The sequence below is a fragment of the Pongo pygmaeus genome, chromosome 5, assembly GCF_028885625.2.
Source record: "Pongo pygmaeus isolate AG05252 chromosome 5, NHGRI_mPonPyg2-v2.0_pri, whole genome shotgun sequence".
NCBI lineage: Eukaryota > Metazoa > Chordata > Mammalia > Primates > Hominidae > Pongo > Pongo pygmaeus.
Window position 1 is genome coordinate 152,820,033 of NC_072378.2, and position 20,323 is coordinate 152,840,355.

General features: G+C 40.1%; 1 protein-coding gene across 2 annotated transcripts in view; it reads right to left on the minus strand.

Moving 5' to 3' along the window:
- SYNE1 (spectrin repeat containing nuclear envelope protein 1) overlaps positions 1-20,323 on the minus strand; it is a 525,017-nt gene that overhangs the window by 207,520 nt on the left and 297,174 nt on the right. For both annotated transcript variants that reach the window (XM_054490749.2, XM_054490748.2), the window contains exons 73-78: positions 18,442-18,618; positions 15,438-15,584; positions 10,610-10,735; positions 8,212-8,388; positions 5,380-5,645; positions 1,084-3,244 (exon numbers count right to left, since the gene is read on the minus strand). In XM_054490749.2, the coding sequence (XP_054346724.2) occupies positions 1,084-3,244; positions 5,380-5,645; positions 8,212-8,388; positions 10,610-10,735; positions 15,438-15,584; positions 18,442-18,618 (3,054 nt within the window). The remainder of the gene's footprint in view (positions 1-1,083; positions 3,245-5,379; positions 5,646-8,211; positions 8,389-10,609; positions 10,736-15,437; positions 15,585-18,441; positions 18,619-20,323) is intronic.

Consider the following 20,323-nt stretch of genomic DNA (forward strand, 5'->3'; position numbering starts at 1 on the left):
ACTCCTGACCTCAGGTGATCCACCCGCCTCAGCCTCCCAAAGTGCTGGGATTAAAGGCGTGAGCCACCGCGCCCGGCCCTCTTCTTATTTTTGAATGCACAGAACTTGCGAGCCCCAGAGCAAGCCACAATTAGGCCAATCTGGGAAGTTTTGTACATGCTCCCATTTCTTTTTGTTATCCCCAAGTCAAGTAATTATGAGTATTCTAGGCTTTCTTCTGCTGTGCTACAGGGAAGCAGGAGAAGGACAGCACTCATCCCCACAGAAGGGGTGAAGAGATGGGGCAACTAATGGGATACCCCACAAAAATGTGGCTTATTAGCAAGGTCAGAGCTGCACTGTCTGCCTCTCTCCATTGAGACTTTTCATCTAGCACTGATTTTAGAAATACCAGCCTTCACATTGTTTACAAAGGGCATCACTAATTACTCATTGTTAATCAGTTGTACCATCCATGTACTAATATATAATATTAATTATGTTACTAATACCATTTATCATCTCTTTTAAGGTGAGAGATCACTGAGGCATCACTGTTATAAGCAAAGTGAAGTCAAGATGGAAACCACCCAAAATGAATATCATGCACATAAACAATTAAAATCACCTGGCCAGGCACGGTGGCTCCCGCCTATAATCCCAGCACTTTGGGAGGCCAAGGCGGGCAGATCACTTGACGTCAGGAGTTTGAGACCAGCTTGGCCAACATAATGAAACCCCGTCTCTACTAAAAATACAAAAATTAGCTGGGCGTGGTGGCTGGTGCCTGTAATCCCAGCTACTCGGGAGGTCGAGGCACAAGAATCACTTGAACCCAGGAAGCGGAGGTTGCAGTGAGCCGAGATTGCACCACTGCACTCCAGCCTGGGCAACAGAGCGAGACTTCATCTCAAAAAAACCAAAAAAAACAAAACAAAAAACACAATTAAAATAACCATTTAAGTCACTGCTGAAGATGCTTCTGTGTAGTATTTAGAAAGAAATATTTAAAGGAGCAATTACAACGAAGCAAACGAATTTCTTGTACCTGTTTACACATAAGCAGAGTGGAAAAAAAGAGAAGTGAAGTCCTATTATACCCACCTGTCTGGTGCGTAAGGCTTCCTGAATGTCTCCATCCAGCTCTGAGAGCTCAGCGAGGCTGTGTTCTAAATCTGCAGAAATCAGCTCCTTGGCCTTTGTGAACTTCTCCTTTTCCTTGTGACTCAGCGCATTCATGATTCTCAAGCTGGACTGGACCTCTTCCTGATGAATTTGGATTTTTCTGATTTCCTCTTGGATGTCCTGCAGGTTGAGGTCTAGGTACACCGGCCCACTGAGTTCTGCCTTCACTCTCCTCAGCCAGTCCAGGGAGCGACTCATCTCAGTCTGGAAGTCTATACTCTGCACCATTCGGCTCTCACATTCTGTCACCGTCTCACCAATGGCAGAAGTCAACAGTTTTAACTCCTCTTGCCAGGACTGGATCTGATGCCTGGCTTTCTCGTAAGCCAAGGGGTCAAGGTGTGGGGCGAGATCTTCAAGATGTATGGTTACTCGTTTCAGGAGAATCCCTGAGTCCTGGAGACTTCCTGCCAGGGAGTGATACATTTTGAGCTTCTCCTCTGCAGGCAGCGTTTCCTCATTCACTTTGGACTGCTCCTCTTTTACAGACTTCAGTTGTCTCTCCAGCTGTTGGCACATCTGCTTGTGTTCTTGGTAAGCACTGGTGGTGTCTTCTAATAAGCTAACCCTCTGTTCTGTTTGTCGCTTCATCCTGTGATATAAGGTGACAAGGTGCAGCATCTTGTCTGGCTGCCAAGGTTGACCTGTGCTGCGAAAACCTTCTTTTTTCTGGTTCAGTTCATCCACCGCCTCCCCAAGGCCCGCCACCTCGTCCAGAATGGCTCTGCAACCATCTTGCAGAGAAAGAGCCTCCTCAACGGCCAGGTCGGTGGGAACTTTGCTCATCCTCAAGAATTGGGCTTCAAGTTCACTCAGAGACTGGGTTGTCAACTCAATCAAGGAAGCATATTCCTTCCGAGCAAGAATTGCTTCCTGGACTTTATAGAACTTGTCTTTAGCCAAGGCAACAATTACATTAAATTGTTGGGGCAAAGCATTTAGCTTTTCACTGAGGTAGGAATGATCGACTTCATTCAGTGATGGTAATATGGTCTGCCCAGTTCTCTGCAGCGTAAGTAGAAGATTTTCATATTCTGGAGATTGTTCAAGAATGTGTTGGTATTTAGCCAGTTGTGTATGAAGCTCAGTACTCTCATTCATTAGGTTGATTTCAGGAAATGTAACAATATCTGCTTGTTTTAGCCAGTGGCAAGCTTTATCAAAGTCTTCCTTAAAATGCTTCCTAGAAACCAAATTCTTCTCTAGTTCTTGTAACCGGTGACTGCACTTTTGTAAAACACTGTCATAGACACTCTGCAATTCCTGAAGCTTCCCCAGCACTTCACTCTTTTCCTGCTCTGTGACTTCTTTCATTAGTTCGCGACCCTGGGCCCAAAGTCCAGTGACTTCATTTTGGTAAGTCTTGAGGCTGGCTTGTGCACTCTTACATGTTTTGACTTGTTTGCTCACATCATCTGGTAACAGACAGATGTGTTCACGGAACATTATCTTTCGCTCATGTTGCTGAATTTGGCTGGTGGCCTGGAACACTGCCATGAGAAACTGCGTTTTCTCGGACAAGGCTTTGTTTAAGTACTTTCTTCGCTGGCCCACTAAGTCACTGAGACAATTCACGTGGCTTTGTGCATCAGAGAGAGCCTTCTGGATGACCTGTCGCTCATTGAGACCAAGATCTGCCATGACCCTGTCTGCGTCCTTTATGAGCGATTTTAGGAGCATCTGCTTGGCCTCCAGTTCACTGCAGATGGCCAGGTGATCCATGAGAAGGTTCTGAGCCATATCTGGAGGAGGGCTCTGCTTAAGGGCCTCGGCGATGTTGGGTTGTTGCTCTTCTGCCCACTCCATTAGCTCCTGAAATCTGGACTGCACCACATTTAACTCCTCCAAGTTGGTGACTGACACTTGGATTTTCCTTTTAATGAGGTCCTCAAGCTGAAACCAACGTTGCTCTAAATGACTCGTCTGTTCTTTGACTAACTCCTTGTCATCTAAATTCAGATGCTCTATCATTTTCTGCTTTTGATCTTTCAGATCTTCAATAGCATACTTTCTCTCCTGCAATGCCAATGCTAACTTTTTCAGAGCTTCCAGGTGGACAGCTGTACTCTCTGCATCAGATCTGAAAATACATGGAAAGGTATAAGAGCAAATTAGCTGTAGTCAATATCAATGTTTGTTCATACTATGCTAAATTACACTTCACCATTTTCTTTTTGGAGACTGAGTTTTGCTCTTGTTTCCCAGGCTGGAGTGCAATGAATGCTGTGATCTCGGCTCATGGCAACCTCCGCCTCCCAGGTTCAAGCGATTCTCCTGCCTCAGCCTCCCAAGTAGCTGAGATTACAGGCATGTGCCACCATGCTCAGCTAATTTTGTATTTTTAGTAGAGACAGGGTTTCACCACGTTGGTCAGACTGGTCTCTAACTCCTGACCTCAGGTGACCCACCTGCCTCAGCCTCCCAAAGTGCTAGGATTACAGGCATGAGCCACTACTCCTGGCTGACACTTCACCATTTTCTTTAAGTGGATCTTCTGAGCTTAGAATAATTGAGAGTAGTTCAATTCATGGTTTGTTAAGAGAAGTGCTATAATTATGGAATACAAGTCTCATCAGAAGTCAATACTAGAAGTTGAATCAAATCAAGTTGCCTACTTCTTTCTGGCTGATAATGCCTTCCATTCAAATCAGAATATGCTTTTATCTTCCTCTGGCTCTTATCAACTGAGCAGAATCTATACGGTAACAGGATCCTTGGATGGTTTGTGTAATGTTAAACAGTGAGAAGTACTGATCTAGTGTACTCTAGAAAGTGATACTGAAAGAAATTAATAAGTGATGCATGATTTATGTGCTTTCTTTTGTGAAGAGGGTCCAACAAACAATATAGTTCTAGGTAGTACAATCTGTAAGGTATAACCAACAGATCTAATGGCTACTTAATTGTGTACTTGGATATTTTTTGCTTATCATTAGTAATCTTTAGTAATAAGTGTGAAATGTAAAGAATTCTCATCCCTTTGACTATGAAGCACACATAAAAAATGGAATCTTGTAGTCTTTTTTACTAAATGATCAGCTCTGAAGTATGAAAAGCAGGGTTGGGAGGCAGTATGAGGAGTTCTGTTTCGGACATGTTAAGTCTCAGGTGTCTGTGGGGCCTACTGTGAGCCAGAAATATGAGTTGTTACTATTTACTGGACTAATCCCAAAGACCAGTAAAATGTTAAGTATCAAAGAAAAGAAAACAAACCAGAAAATGGTATACCAAAAAAACCCCAAATCCCCACTATGATTTCATGATATCTAGAACAATATTTGCGGTTTTCTTTGCTGTAAACTAGTAAGTCGGTGCAGAAGAAGTGTAGATTTTAACAATTACAGTGATCAAAAGTATGGAATGGATTCATATAATGATCCAGTATGTGTGTATGTATTCTTATTTTTCAAAGAAGAAAGCTAAGAGGGGTTCAATCACTACAAAATCACAAAAGACACAAATTAACTGAATTTGGATTATTCACTGATTTCTAGACTCTTATAAGAAAAAAACCTGACTGAATTACACAGAATGCATTCATTACCTTATAGACTTGATAAGAAACTAGGGAGCATATAGGTTCAAGAAGGATTCATTTCATGAATTCATGGATGATATCCCATAACTTGTAATTAAACAAAATTAGAAATATTTTTAGAATATTCTTTGAGGTCACAGAGAAAATGGTACCATTTTCAAACATTTCTCTTTTACCCACTGGTTAAATCAATATTGAGCTAGGAAAACCATGACTGTCTATCCATGTGAAAACATTAGGTTCATAATGATGTTCTACTTACCAATATTAACAATAATAAACAATAGATGTTATACCTAAGACATTTTATTTATTTTTTTGAGACAGAGTCTTGCTCTGTCACCCAGGCTGGAGTACAGTGGTGCAATCTTGGCTCACCGCAGCCTCCTCCTCTCAGGTTCAATTGATTCTCCTGCCTCAGCCTCCGAAGTAGCTGGGATTACAGGCATGCACCACCACACCCAGCTAATTTTTGTATTTTTAGTAGAGATGAGGTTTCATCATGTTGTCCAGGCTGGTCTTGAACTCCTAACCTCAACTAATCCACCTGCCTCGGCCTCCTAAAATGCTGGGATTACAAGCATGAGCCACTGCACCTGGGCACATTTTAAATTTTCATAGATTTTAAGAAATGTCTGGCTTAGCATTTTGGTGACCCATGGGAGAATTTCTGTTACCTGGCCAAGTTATCCCATTCTGTAGTAAATTTTTCTAGGAACACTTCAACAACATTCATACAGTCATGGTAATCTCTTGTTCTCTGAAGATCCTCTTCCCTTTGCAAGCACAGGTTGTTAGACTGACGGCACAAATCGAGCCACTGATCATTTAAATGATTTATTTCCTTGTGTTCAGGCGATTCCTCCTTCTTTGTTAACTTATTCACCTTTTCTATTATGGTGTTCACGGATGCCTGTTTGCTCTGTAGTTTCTTCATAAAATCCTAAAGGATAACAGCAACAAAAAATATGTAATGTGTTAAGAAATCCCCAAATAAATATAGAGAGCGACACAGACATAAGACCTTTAAACACTCTAAGTTCCTTAATATGAAAGAAACTGAAGAATGTATAATAAGTCATGGGAAACAAAGAGAAAATCTAAAAATCACCATACCTCTTTATGAACGTTAATTCCCACGTGTGCAAGATTCAGGGTAGCTGTGGTATATTCTTTTATTGTACTATTCCAAGAGGCATAAAGAAAAACTAATACATGTGAAACATTACAGTCATTAATGAAAAAAGTCATTATCTTACCTTGAAGTGCACCCTTAGTTTTCTAAGAATTTTTAAGGAGTTCATGTTTTTCAAAACTTATTCTTAAACAGAGTGCTTTTATTCTCAAGACATTGGGACATTAGGACATTTCCTAGGTCTGCTAATTCCTGGGTCTGTCAAGTTCTGGATCTGTTCAGTAAACATTATTAACCTGTTCCCTTAACTAAATATCCTGTGACTAAGAATGCCTAACTTTCTGGGAATGCAGCCCAGCAAGTCTCAGCCTCATTTTACCCAGCCCCTATTCAAGATGGAGTCACTCTGGTTTGAACGCCTCTGACGGAAACCTTCCAAATGTCAGAGACAAGGCAAAGTAGCTTGGGTCACCAGGTGGGCAGTGGTGCTATGTACAAAGTTGGGGAAGGCTGGAGTACATTTGCAAAGTGGAAAGGCAATGGTTTAGATTCATCTACTCCCTGCATACACAGCAAAAAGAAACCTCTAAGATACCATCTCTGCCAGCCCAACATGTGGCCAGAAGATTATTTCTTTGGATAGTGTTTCCTCCAAGGGGTTGGTTCATGGGCTTCCATACTTTCCCACTGCTCACTCCCATTTCCATTTACTTCCACTACCCAAAAAAAATCTCTTAAATCCCCTGACTGATATGTGAAATTTTGTCCTTAAAGCTAGGTTCAATCACAATTAAAATGTTAATAAAACAACAGTATCATCTTGAATGTTTTAAGTATGTGTATATCTAAAACAAATACAGCAAAATATTAGCATTGTTTATTATCCCTGAATGGTAGTATCATAAGTGATTGTGATTTAAATTTGCTTCTTAAGACATTTCTGTATTTTCTAAGCCTTTTATAATAAACAAAACTGTTCTTATAAAATACATTTTAAAAAATTAAATTTCTAGGATGGTTCACAAATTTTTTTTAAAAAGAGTTCATGCTTTTGAGAAAAAATAAATCATATTATCCTGATGCCTATTCTCTTTTTTTTTCTGTACTTGCAAACAGCACTCCAGTAGACAATATATTATTATTGACTCATAATCATAGAGAAAAAACATCTTAAAGTTTATTTAAAATCTGACCCAACTTCCAATCCAGTTAATATACTTATAATTTTCTTTTTTCTCTTTTTTTTGAGACGGAGTCTCACTCTGTGGCCCAGGCTGGAGTGCAGTGGCGTGATCATGGCTCACTGCAACCTCCGCCTCCCAAGTTCAAATGACTCTCATGCCTCAGCCTCCCAAGTAGCTGGGATTGTAGGCATGTGCCACGCAAGGCTAATTTTTGTACTTTTAGTAGAGATGTGGTCTCACCACGTTGGCCAGCCTGGTCTCAAACTCCTGGCCTCAAGTGATCTGCCCACCTCAGCTTCCCAAAGTGCTGGGATTACAGGCATGAGCCACCACACCTGGCCACAATTTTCTATATATTTTAAATTATTTAAATTATATATAAATATGTAATACAAACTGCATTTATATTATACTTTAAATTAATTACATACCGCTTAAATATATAACTAATGAATTGAGAAGCTTATAGTCCTACAGCTTTAGCATAATATGGAGATGAGAAACTAAAAAAAGAATAATGTTCCATGTTTGCTTAGTCACAGAGTCTTCTGACTAAGCAGTCTACTCTGTAGACTAAATCACACCTGCTTTTTTCAGGAATAATGTAGAGAATGAATGTCTTCTGATGCAAGTGGCCATCTGAAGCTTCAGTAATATATTTGAATGTTTACTTTATAATCTGTTTTCCCTGGCACCAAATGAAGTTTGTTCTGATTTGCTATTCCTTGAAGCAGCGGTCCCCAAACTTTTTGGTACCTGGGATGGGTTTTGTGGAAGACAATTTTTCCATGAATGGGGCTGGAGGGGGATGGTTTCAGGATGAAGCTGTTCCACCTCGAATCATCAGACGTTAGATTATCATAAGGAGCATGCAACCTAAATCCCTGCATGTGTAGTTCACAGTAGGGTTTGTGCTCCTATGAGAATCCGATGCGGCCTCTGATCTGACAGGAGGTGGAGTTCAAGCATTAATGCTTGCTCACCTCCCACTGTGCAGCCAGGTTCCTAACAGGACATGGACTGGTGCTTGTCCATAACCTGGGGGTTGGGGACCTCTGCCTTAAAGAGTTGTATTAATGTCTAAGGATTGACAGACACTCAGGCATATTGAAGTGAATACACTGAACACATTTCAAGTTTTCTACTCTATTGGCCTCTTTTCTCTCCCTTGGGGGCAAATTAATTCCCACCTTAACTTGTGAAACCATGTTCTGTGCAATATTCAGCTCCAGCTCAGAGTGCCTCCTCTTCATGTTCTGCAGTTGCTGATCAGCATCTTGCAGGTAAATCCAGAGCTCAGCCTTCAGGTGCTTGATCTCTTCCCAACCCTGAGTTAAGTTCTGGGCCTGGACAAGCCTTTGTTCAATCTTGAGAAAACACAGAGATAAAAGTTAGCAACCATACACGGAAACATGTATAGTTAATGAATCAGAGATGGAACTTTCCAGCTGGCCTGTGCACTCATTTGACACACACATACACACACAAACTCACACACACAAATACATAAACTTAAAAAGTACTTCTTTATTTGCTTCAGGAAAAGCAGATTTATTTTTTTTAAATTTAGGGTTCCTAAAGACTTTAAATGTCTACAAGTTATGCTATATGGTTTTAATCAGTGTTGTGAAACTCTAATAAGTTTTTTTTTTTGAGACGGAGTTTCGCTCTTGTCGCCCAGGCTGGAGTGCAATGGCACGATCTCGGCTCACTGCAATCTCTGCCTCCCAGGTTCAAGTGATTCTCCTGCCTCAGCCTCCTGAGTAGCTGGGATTACAGGCTTGCGCCGTCACACCCAACTAATTTTGTATTTTTAGTAGAGACAGGGTTTCTCTACGTCGATCAGGCTGGTCTTGAACTCCCAACCTCAGGTAATACGCCCGCCTTGGCCTCCCAAAGTGCTGGGATTACAGGAGTGAGCCACTGCGCCCAGCGAAACTCAGTTTTATCAAAGTATTAGGTCTAAAGCTGCTCTAATGGTTCTTCGCATTGGGCATTTCAGTAGATTCATCTGTATGACTCATGAATTTGGTGTTAAGGTTAACTAGAAAAGACTTCTGTTCTCTATTGCACATTTGTTCATCCGTCTTACAACATGCTGAATTATTAATGTTTTGGATATGTCTTTGGATCTGCTTCACTGGTTTTTGAAGCTGTGTAATTTGTTTCAATAAATCATTTCTGTAAAAGATAAATGGGTTATATTGGCTGGGAACGGTGGCTCATGTCTGTAATCCTAGCACTTCGGGAGGCCAAGGCAGGTGGATTGCCTGAGCTCAGGAATTCGAGACCCACCTGGGCAACATAGTGAAACCCTTTCTCTACTAAAATACCAAAAAGTAGCCAGGCGTGGTTGTGTGTGCCTGTAGTCCCAGCTACTCAGGAGGCTGAGGCACAAGAATTGCTTGAATGTGGGAGGTGGAGGTTGCAGTGAGCCAAAATTGCGCCACTGTGCTCTAGCCTGGGAAACAGAGTGAGACTCTTTCTCCAAAATAAAATAAAATAAAATAAATGGGTTACATTATCTTTTGTAAGGATTTAAAAACAGATTTGTTTTGATAATATTAAAGAGAAAAACCTTATTATTTTGACTTTTTTTTCCTGTGAATCATTTTACTGTTCTGTGAATATTTAATAAATTAAATACCAAAACTAAGTCTTATTTTTCTTTTAAACTCAAATGTGGGCCAGGCGTGGTGGCTCATGCCTGTAATCCCAGCACTTTGGTAGGCCAAGGAGGGAGGATTGTTTGAGCCCAGGAGTTCAAGACCAGCCTGGGCAACACAGCGAAGCCCTGTCTCTACAAAAAGTATAAAAATTAGCTGGGTGTGGTGGTGTGTGCCTATAGTCCCAGCTACTTGGGAGGCAGAGGTGGGAGGATCACCTGAGCCCAGGAGGTTGAGGCTTCAGTCAGTGATAATAGCGCCACTGCACTCCAGACTGGTTGGCAGAGTGTCTCAAAATAAAGAAACAAACAAACAAACGAGCAAACAAACAAACCCAAATGTGTTTCATGGAAGAGTTTAAGGCTGCAGTGGCAGCAGCCGGGAAAATACGCCTCCAGTGCTGCCATCTGTCTGTGTGGGCCGGTACTGCTAGCTCATCACAGCCCAGACAGTTTCAAAATCCTTCTGAACACCACACTTTACCAATGAACTAGGAGGATTGTGACAGATGGCATGTTCTTTGACATCCTTGATATAATAAAGAAAGGGTCAAGAGCCCCTTTCATATTAAGTATTGCCTAAAGAAAAAGATAGAAAAGGAGAAAAGAACAAAAAAAGGTGTGGCAAAATAGGAAAATTGAGAGAATGGTCATTAAAGGAGGAGAAAAAAGAAAGGTTCTAATGGGCAGCGAATGAATGGGACTAAGTGATTCAGTCCCAATCTGATGTCATCAATGTCAGGATGTGCTTAATTTTCTATGAGTTAGCAGAAATTCAAATATCTATTTATTATAATGGCTGTAGAACCATTATATACAGCAAGAACAAGCCAAGAGCTATTTTCTTTCAATCTCATATGAAACATTCAAGCAAGAGAATATAATAAAACGAACAAATTCAATGTGACTTTTCATTTTATTACCGTTTGCTCTGTTTGTTGAATGTCTTTTGCTGTGGTTTTGACCGAAGCATTTGACAGGTCACACATGGAACAAAGGAGATCTAGGTAGGTCCTTGCCTGCTCTTGCAAAGCTCTGAAGTGTTTGACCTGGAAAAGGCAATTATCAGAGTGAAAGAGATGCATCAGCTATTTAGATAGCAAATACTTGTATCATTTGTAATATTCTGTTGACATTTCAAAAATAGTCTTGCTATGCTCAGTGTTTTCACCATTGTGTTCAAGTGACATATATTAGTGACTCACAGGAAAAAATTCAAATCACCAATGGGGATTTATTTGTCCACCATTTGCTTCTCCTTGTAAGTAAAGTATTCTGTATGGTCTGGGAAAGGGGAAAACACAAGAAACTTCTATAATCTTTCCAGATCATTTGCTCACATGCCAGCTTATTTTCCATTTCAGAGAAAGAATTTGTAGCCTACTCTGGCCTGCTCCTTAACATGCTTTTGCATATCTTAGAGACAGAAGGCAAAGGTCCGCGAGTTGGTAGGTTTCATTGGAGTGAGGTTAAAACACAGATGTCTGGGCTTATTTACTTTCCAGGAGATTCATCTTGTGTTATTCTCTTTCCACAAGCTCAAGAAAGGCTTCTCCAGGTGGATCTTTAATCTATTTATAGAAACAAAGGAATGTGTTTCTTTGCAGATGCTCAGATTCTACTCAGGCTCCATTTTAGATACTGGGCATAGAGCAGCCCATAAAGCAAAACCCTTGCTCCCATGGAGTTTACATTCTTAGGAAGGAGATAAATAATATATAAACGAACAAACTTGCACTGGGATGTTTAGTAGTGTGAAATATCATGTGGAAAAATCAAGGTGCTAAGCAGACAGGGTACGAGGAAGAAGCATTGCCACTTCAGGGACAGTGTATCTCCCAGGCCCCTCTGAGGAAAAGACCTGAATGCATGGCATGGCATAAGGTAAGAACATTCCAGGCAGGTGGATGTGGTGGATAGAGAGACAGCAAATGCAAAGCCCTGAGGCTGGAGCAGAGTGAACCGGGTGGGAGCAGAGGTCTGAGGGCAGGCGGGAGCAAGTCATGGAGCCCCTTATAAGGAGAGCTGACCATACATCCCAATTTGCTGGGTTTTGTCTCTAGTCTAGAGTTTCTCAGCTCAGAACTATTGACAGTTGACTCCAAATAATTCTTTGTTGTGGGGCTGACTTATACCTTGCAGAACATCAGCAGCATCCTTCGCGTCTACCCACTTAATGCCAGCAGCGTCCCCACCCCTCCCAGTTGTGACAACCAACAACGTGTTCAGACAGTGCCAAATGTCCCTTGTAGGAGCAAAGTCGCCATCTCCTCTGCCCCAGTTGTGAACCACTGCTCTAGTCCCATTGGATTATGTAAAGCAGACTCTGTCTTATCAAGAAGGTTCCATTTGGGAAAACAAACTATATAATCAGCCTATTCATAAGCCGTGGTAAGAAAGTTGGAATTCAAGTGTGATGGGAAAATATTGGGAGCATCATGATCTGAGACAGGCTTTCAAAGACTCCCTCCGAACATCACCTGGAGAATGGGTTGCCACAGGGGCGGCAGGCAGCAGCGGTGCCCAGGTGTTAGGCTACTGCAGGGATCACATGAACCATGAAGATGGCCTGACCGGGGGTGGTGGCTGAGGTTGTGAGAAGTGGTTCTTGATTATGACATAAATAGGGATAAATAAGGAAGGCAGTATTGACTACAAGTTGTAGGGATAAAGTTGACTTCCAGGATTTTCCCAAATCATAGAGTCAATCATGGCGCCTGATTTTGTGACTCCAGTCTGAGTATTTTTCCTCTGCACTGTGTGGATTACCTAGACACGCTATGTTCTTATGGATATAATAAATACAGATCAATTTCCCAGTAAGTCAGAAGTAGCACCTTTTCAATTGAATGTACAAGCTAACTATGGTATTGTGAGTCATCAGCCATTGTGCACAAGTACCACATCATGCACCTATGACCCAGAGAAAGTTATTTGTCTCAAACAACTTTTGGATATGAGAAGAGAATAAATTGTCAGAATTTCTATTTTATGAACATATTTAATTGGAAGGAATGATGGTATATTTTGAGATTTATATAGTTGGTCTGATTCCGAAAGCACTGGAAGCAGCATATAAAGTGTCAGTGACCAAACAGCTGCAAAAGATGTTTGCTAAAATCGACTTTACAGAAAAATCTTATAGTACTTTTTCCCATTCCCTAAAGTTCACATTTTACGCCTTCTAAAAACATATAGCACTCTGAATGGAATCGAATCCATGTGCCATTTCCTTGTGGTAGCGGGGAGTGTATTTATCTTCTTATATGTATTGAGGGTTTATTGGGTTTACTAGACGGGTGGTGCTGGGGATACACACTGCATCTTGGTACCATGCCCATTGTAAATGGATTCTCCAGTCACATATCCAAGCTCACCAGCCACTAAGGGCCTGGTCAGTTTTACATGAACACAGTAAGTCCTCATTTAATGTCGTCAGCAGATTCTTGGAAACCATGACTTCTTTAAGCAGGAAGTTGTATAATTAAACAACTTTTGTTTTCATCAACGCTATAACAAACCTGCATATTGAAGGACGTGACATTATCTGAGGACCTGCTGTACATGGTTTTGCTTACAGTTTCGGTTTCTAAGACCTACTGATGGAATTAAGTGAGGACTTATTGCACTTGCCAAGGGAAAAACTAAAACAAAAGAAAAACAAAAATAAAAACTAAAAAAAGGAAACAAAATAAAAAACCTTTCCTCCTCAGAGTGACTGAGGTCCAAGTGTCTCCACCACCTCGAACTCCCTTCTCTGGCTACTTTCAAAGACCATTTTGAGAGACATGTGAAAGAGGCAGAAACAGGGAACCATACAGTCACATAATCTGGAAGAAGGATCAGTATCCTCCTATGACCACGGCTTACTCTGGTATGTGTAGGAAATCTCTTCCTGCTCTAGCAAAAGATCACTGGCATTAATACTTTCTTCTCCCTTCATCTCTTTGATTTCTTTTTTGGTAACAAAGGAGAAAAATTAAGTGTCGATCTGAATCGTTCTGAACAAAGTGCATTGGAAACAGCCACAAGACAAGGTGGCTTGTGATTCAAGAAAACTCACAGTCTAATAAAAAAGCAGAATATAGGCAGTCTTTAATTCATTTTTCTTGATTCAAGGACAACTATGTTTCATTTGTCCTGATCCTATTCTTATAAAGTAAAATATGAACACTATTGTGAACCATTTAATGACAATGTAAATCATTTTAGCCTTTAGAAAGTATACTCTGGGAGACAAATTAACTAGACACATTCTTTATGTGGACTCAGTGATCAAATACATTATGTTATTCTAATTTGTGGTAAAAAATTAAATTATTAAATACGTTAATTCATATCTGGCAGCAATAACTTTTATAACTAAATTCCTCTAAAATATTTTCCCACGGAGTTAACACTGCATACAAAAGCTGCTTAGTACAAAAGTTTAAAAAAATATTTCCCACATATTCTGATTAAGTCTCAGCAATAACATTTTAAGCATGTGGATGTCAAATTAATATGGAATAGAATTCCTTTCACATGATAAACACTAACATTTCATTCATCATCCATTCAATAATTATTTATGAAGCACCTTGTTTATGCCACAAAACTATGCAAGAAGCTAGTATTACTTTTCTGTTTATAAATCATGTTTATCTGTAGTGTGATATTTGCATTTCGTTATAACTTTTAGAAGTAAGTATACTTACAAATGTCACTTTTGATAGTAGGAAACTATCTTGGAGGCTCGGAGAAATTAAGTGACTTACCCATGGTCCCCCAACAGAATAAATATCAGAATTTTAATCTTTGGTTACAGTGCCCATTCTCTTTCTTTTCTTTTCTTTTCTTTTTTTTTTTGAGACAGAGTCTCACTCTGTTGCCCAGGCTGGAATGCAGTGGCGCAATCTTGGCTCACTGCAACCTCCGCCTCCACCTCCCAGGTTCAAGCAATTCTCGTGCTTCAGCTTCCTGAATAGCTAGGATTACAGGCGCCTGCCACCATGCCCAGCTAATTTTTGTATTTTTAGTAGAGATGAGGTTTCACCATGTTGGCCAGGATGGTCTTGCACTCTTGAACCTGTGTGGTCTGCCCGCCTCGGCCTCTCAGAGTGTTGGGATTACAGGCATGAGCCACTGTGCCCGGCCCCATTCTCTTTCTTTTTATTTTTAATAGTTTATTTTTTTTATTATTTTATTTTATTTTTTATTTTTATTTTTTAATTTTTTGAGACAGAGTCTTGCTCTGTCACCCAGGCTGGAGTGCAGTGGCATGATCTTGGCTCACTGCAACCTCCGCCTCCCAGGTTCAAGCGATTCTCCTGCCTCAGCCTCCTCAGCCTCAGGAGGGTAGGTACCCTCCTACCTCAATCCCAGGGTAGCTGGGATTACAGGCGCACGCCACCATGCCCAGCTAATTTTTATATTTTTAGTAGAGATGGGGTTTCACCATGTTGGCCAGGCTGGTATCGAACTCCTGGCCTCAAGTGATTTGCCCGTTTCGGCCTCTCAAAGTGCTGGGATTGCAGGCATGAGCCACTACACCTGGCGGCATTCTCTTTCTAGTCTACCAAGTTGGCCCCTTAGTATTATGTCCATCTTCTGGCTGGCACATGAACGCCACTAGAGCCAACCTCAGACCTTCTTCCTACTTTTAGATTCCCAGGAGTCAATACAGTTTGGCACATCATAGGTACTTCACACATTTTCATTGACTCTCTGAATGATTCACAAGAATAACACAAAATTTCAGGAGTTTACTACCTGCTTAACGGCTTCTGCCCTGCTAAGAGGTGGCTGAGGACTTGGCTCTAAATCCGGCTGGACTGCAGAAAGCCAGGCCTGGCACTGCTGCAGGGTGTCTTGTCGGCTGACGTGCTTCTGAAGTTCATGTTCCAAACTCTGGTACACCTGAGACAACACAATCATGCTGAGATTATGAGAACTGCTTTCTACCTCTATAAAGATCATTGAAATTCAATGAAACACGACCAGTACATCTAAATGGATTTTTCCCCCAAGATTCCGCAATTTCATCTAGTATCTAAGGCAGTTGTATGTCTCCCCAGATATTGCAAAATGCAATGCCCATACCCCAGTTGATAACTTATCGGACCACACATCACAATGTAATATCCGGATTAGGGGAAGAGAACATGAGCAGGGTAAATATAACCATAGAGGCACGCTAGAATACATAAAATCATTGAAGTTAATTGTCATAAACATAAGTCAGAGGTTTTTGCAGCTTCTCTTCCTATGGTATAAATATTGCACTTTTTGTTTAAGCTAGCAACTAAAAGTAAAAATCAAAAATGATCTCAAAAAAAGATAACCAATGTTTCCCTAACTGTGATGCTTCTGCAATAGAGGTAGGGTAAAATTTGAACTAAATTATAACATGAGGAGTGGAGAGGTGGATGTCCTCACTTCATCTCAGTAGTTATGTTCCAGGGAAAAAATAATCCAGAATAATTCATACATTTTCTGATATGTCTGTTTAATTAATTAATCTTTAACAAGCCAACCAATTTTCATTTTATCCATAAGACATATTAAGAAAAATTATGTGTCTATTTGAGATCAAGAGGAAATATATCTGTGATGTTTCCATATAGGAAAAAGGAAAAAAGAAGGAAATTAGTTTAACCTGGCATTTCTTTCATTATTGAGACAATAGAAGCAATCATTGAATTCTGCTTTTCTCTGTCATCTTTTAAATTCATCACTTTCGTCTGACATTAGGTTTATCCCTTATTTATTCTTATTCCAAGCAGAATTTTTAAAAGAATGGTGTTTTGTTCTCTTTATCACTTTTGCAAACTTTAATTATGAAGTTCTGATTATGTTCTTAGAATTTCATCCGCTTTTTAAATTTTAAAAATTATGTTGACTTTTCCAACATCCACCAATTAAAACAAATTAAACTGTATCCCTAATGCAAAGAAAATGTCCACTGTGAAGGAAGACAGTGTGCAAGAAATCTCTGTTGAATGAGTGAATGAATGAACTCACCAGAAAGTTCTATGTGTAGCCTCAGTTTCTCTCTTCACTCCCCCTTTTCTCCCCTTGTCATCATTTTCAATTATTTATTAGATTCTTGTAGTCGTCTTTTGTTAACCTTTGAAGGTGATGTTTTTTAAGTCTAGGAAGTTGACTAATGTCACCCAGAATTTTTTTTATTATTATGGTGAACACAGACCATTCTAACCACATCACTGGTGTATCACCAGTTCTTTTTGTTAACCTTTGAAGATGACTTTTTTTTTTTTTTAATTCTAGGAAGTTACTAATGTCACTTGGAATTTTTTTTATTATTATGGTGAACATGGACCATTCTAACCACGTCACTGGTGTATCACCAGTTCTTACTGGCTAGTCCAGTAAACAAAAATACACAGAATAGTAAGTTTAAAGGCTTATAAAAACTCGTTGTAGTGTCATTTAAAAATTCTAGAATAATAGAAAACAATTTACCTATTTTAGTAAGTTTTCATTAAAATAGCCATTCTTACCCCTCTTACACTTATTTCTAAAACATTAAGAATTCTGTTTTAGTGGAAGTACACCCACTTAAGTGTAAGTCATATTTGTCAGTTACTCGTTTCTCAAATTCTATATGAATGCAAACAGATATTGATTTAGATTAGAACCCAGGCTGCATACAGTTAAAAAGAAAATAATTATTGTGAAAAATATGAAATAAATTTACTTTTGTGTTACAAAATAAATGGGAAATTAGAAAGTATTGATCGTGTGCAAAGAAAAACAAACACATCCTCTATTCAAACACATCAACTATTTTTTTCTTTTTAAAATTTCCTCAAATTCCTTTTACTGACAAACAAATCAACTTTTTTTTTTTTAAATTTTTTTTTTTTTTTTTTTTTTTATATGGAGTCTCACTTTGTCTCCCAGGCTGGAGAGCAGTGACGCGATCTCGGCTCACTGCAATCTCCACCTCCCAGGTTCAAGTGATTCTGCTGCCTCAGCCTCCAGAGTAGCAGGGATTACAGGTGCTTGCCACCATGCCCGGGGTAATTTTTGTATTTTTAGTGGAGACGGGGTTTCACCATGTTGGCCAGGCTGGTCTCGAGCTCCTGACCTCAAGTGACCCACCTGCTTCGGCCTCCCAAAGTGCTGGGATTACAGGCTTGAGCCACCATGCCCAGCACAAATCAACTTTTAACAAACTTTTTCACAATCAATTCATGGAATAAACAAATTGGATAAAACAATATCTGAAATTTGCTCACGCCTGTAATCCCAGCACTTTGGGAGGCCGAGGTGGATGGATCACGAGGTCAGGAGATCGAGACCATCCTGGCTAACACAGTGAAACCCCGTCTCTACTAAAAATACAAAAAATTAGCTGGGCGTGGTGGCGGGCGCCTGTAGTCCCAGCTTACTCGGAAGGCTGAGGCAGGAGAATGGTGTGAACTGGGGAGGCGGAACTTGCAGTGAGCCGAGATCGCGCCACTGCACTCCAGCCTGGGCGACAGAGTGAGACTCCGTCTCAAAACAAAACAAAACAAAACAAAACAAAAAATACCTGAAATTCACTGCTTAGTCACATCAATCAACTACAAAATATGTTAGTTTTGTGTTCACATAGCGACTGTGAAATTTATCCTCGTATTTCCTGTCTGGCAACACACCAAAACGAATCCAAAGATTTGAGCATCGATTCTATTTGTAAAAAGTCTCTACACTGCACAGCCTCTCCCCATAATTCCTTGTCATTGTGGAATGTTCTGGGGGCACTCACCCTCTGAGCTGTGCTGCAGATCGCTGAGTAGCTGTCCTTTGTGCCCTGCAGATGAGCATGCACATTTTGTTTAAGTTTCGCTTGCAGGTGGTCTGCACATTGGCCAATCAAAGTATCACCTTTCATTTGAAGATTGTTCAAACGGTCTTCAAAACCAGCAATTTCTTCCATCATTGCCTGCAAAAATGAAACCAATACAGAGTTTTCAGAATTCTACTTTTACCTTTAAGTAACTTATCCGTCAAAGTTTAAGATAGATAATTTCACTGTTTAATATTGTTTTTGAAAGAATCTTGCAATTTATCTTAGTTATATATTAAATGAAAACAAAATCACATGTATGTTTTCAGGGATACTCCAAGAGGAAGAGTCAATGAGTTTAAGAGATTAGTTACATAAGGAATGATGAAGTAACCTTTAAGACTAGAATGTGTTCGTGGCTGGTCTCAGAGAGATAATACTCCATGGTATTATTACCAGACAAAAAGATGTCCCTATATTTTTCAGGTTAATAAGTTATAATTCTGGCATAATTTTTATCTAAAACAATCTAATTACTATTTCATCAACTTTATATAATATCTCATTTCTATAAGGTTGGTGCAAAAGTAGTTGCAGTTTTTGTCATTCTTTTTTTTTTTTTTTTTTTTAAGACAGAGTGTCACTCTGCTGCCCAGGCTGGAGTGCAGTGGCGCAATTTCAGCTTACTGCAACCTCCACCTCCCAGGTTCAAGCAATTCTCCTGCCTCAGCCTCCCGAGTAGGTGGGATTACAGGTGCCCACCACCACACCTGGCTAATTTTTTTTTTTTGTATTTTTAGTAGAGATGGGGTTTTACCATGTTGGCCAGCTGGTCTTGAACTCCTGACCTCAAGTGATCTGCTGGCCTCGGCCTCCCAAAGTGCTTAGATTACAAGTGTGAACCACCGCGCCCAGCCTGTTATTACTTTTAATGGCAAAAACTGCAATTACTTTTGTACAAATATAATAATCTAATTCTAGTTTCTGTAATAATCTAATATCTAATTTTTAATTCATGTAATATCTAACTTACATCTACCACTGTTTATAATAATGAAAATAGCATTTAAACTTATCATTTATTAAGTACCTGCTATAGTCCAGGAATTACATATAATCCTGACGGATGTGTATTATCATTGTTTTATAGATGAGGAAACTGAATCACAGTGAGGTTGTACAACACAGTCAAGGTATGGCACAGCCCCCAGGCTTTAGACATAGCTCAGCCTGATTTCACCTCACACCACCATGCCCATTTGCATTCTTTAGTGAGCATTCTTATAGATGACTCAGGGAAGAATAACTTATTTTTTAAAAATCACGTTCTGGCCAGACGCGGTGGCTCACGCCTGTAATCCCAGCACTTTGGGAGGCTGAGACTGGTGGATCGCCTGAGGTCAGGAGTTACAGACCAGCCTGGCCAACATGGTGTAACCCTGTCTCTACTAAAAATACAAAAGTTAGTCGGGCATGGTGGAGGGCACCTATAATCTCAGCTACTTGGGAGGCTGAGGCAGAAGAATCGCTTGAACCCAGGAGGCAGAGGTTACAGTGAGCTGAGGTTGCACCATTGCACTCCAGCCTGGGCAACAAGAGCAAAACTCCATCTCAAAAAAATAAAATAAAATAAAAATAAATGAATAAATAAATAAAATCAAGTTCTAGTGTTTTGTTGTTTTTTTTTTTTCTGTTACATGATGCTAATGACAAGTGACACAATCCAACATAGGGTTGCCTGGGTAACCCATCATTATATCTATAGGAAACCTGGGTGGCCCTTCAGCAGTCCAGGGTCTACAAACAGTGCTGGGCTAGCAGTTATTATATACGCTCAATTGAAAAGAACCACTTTGTCTCT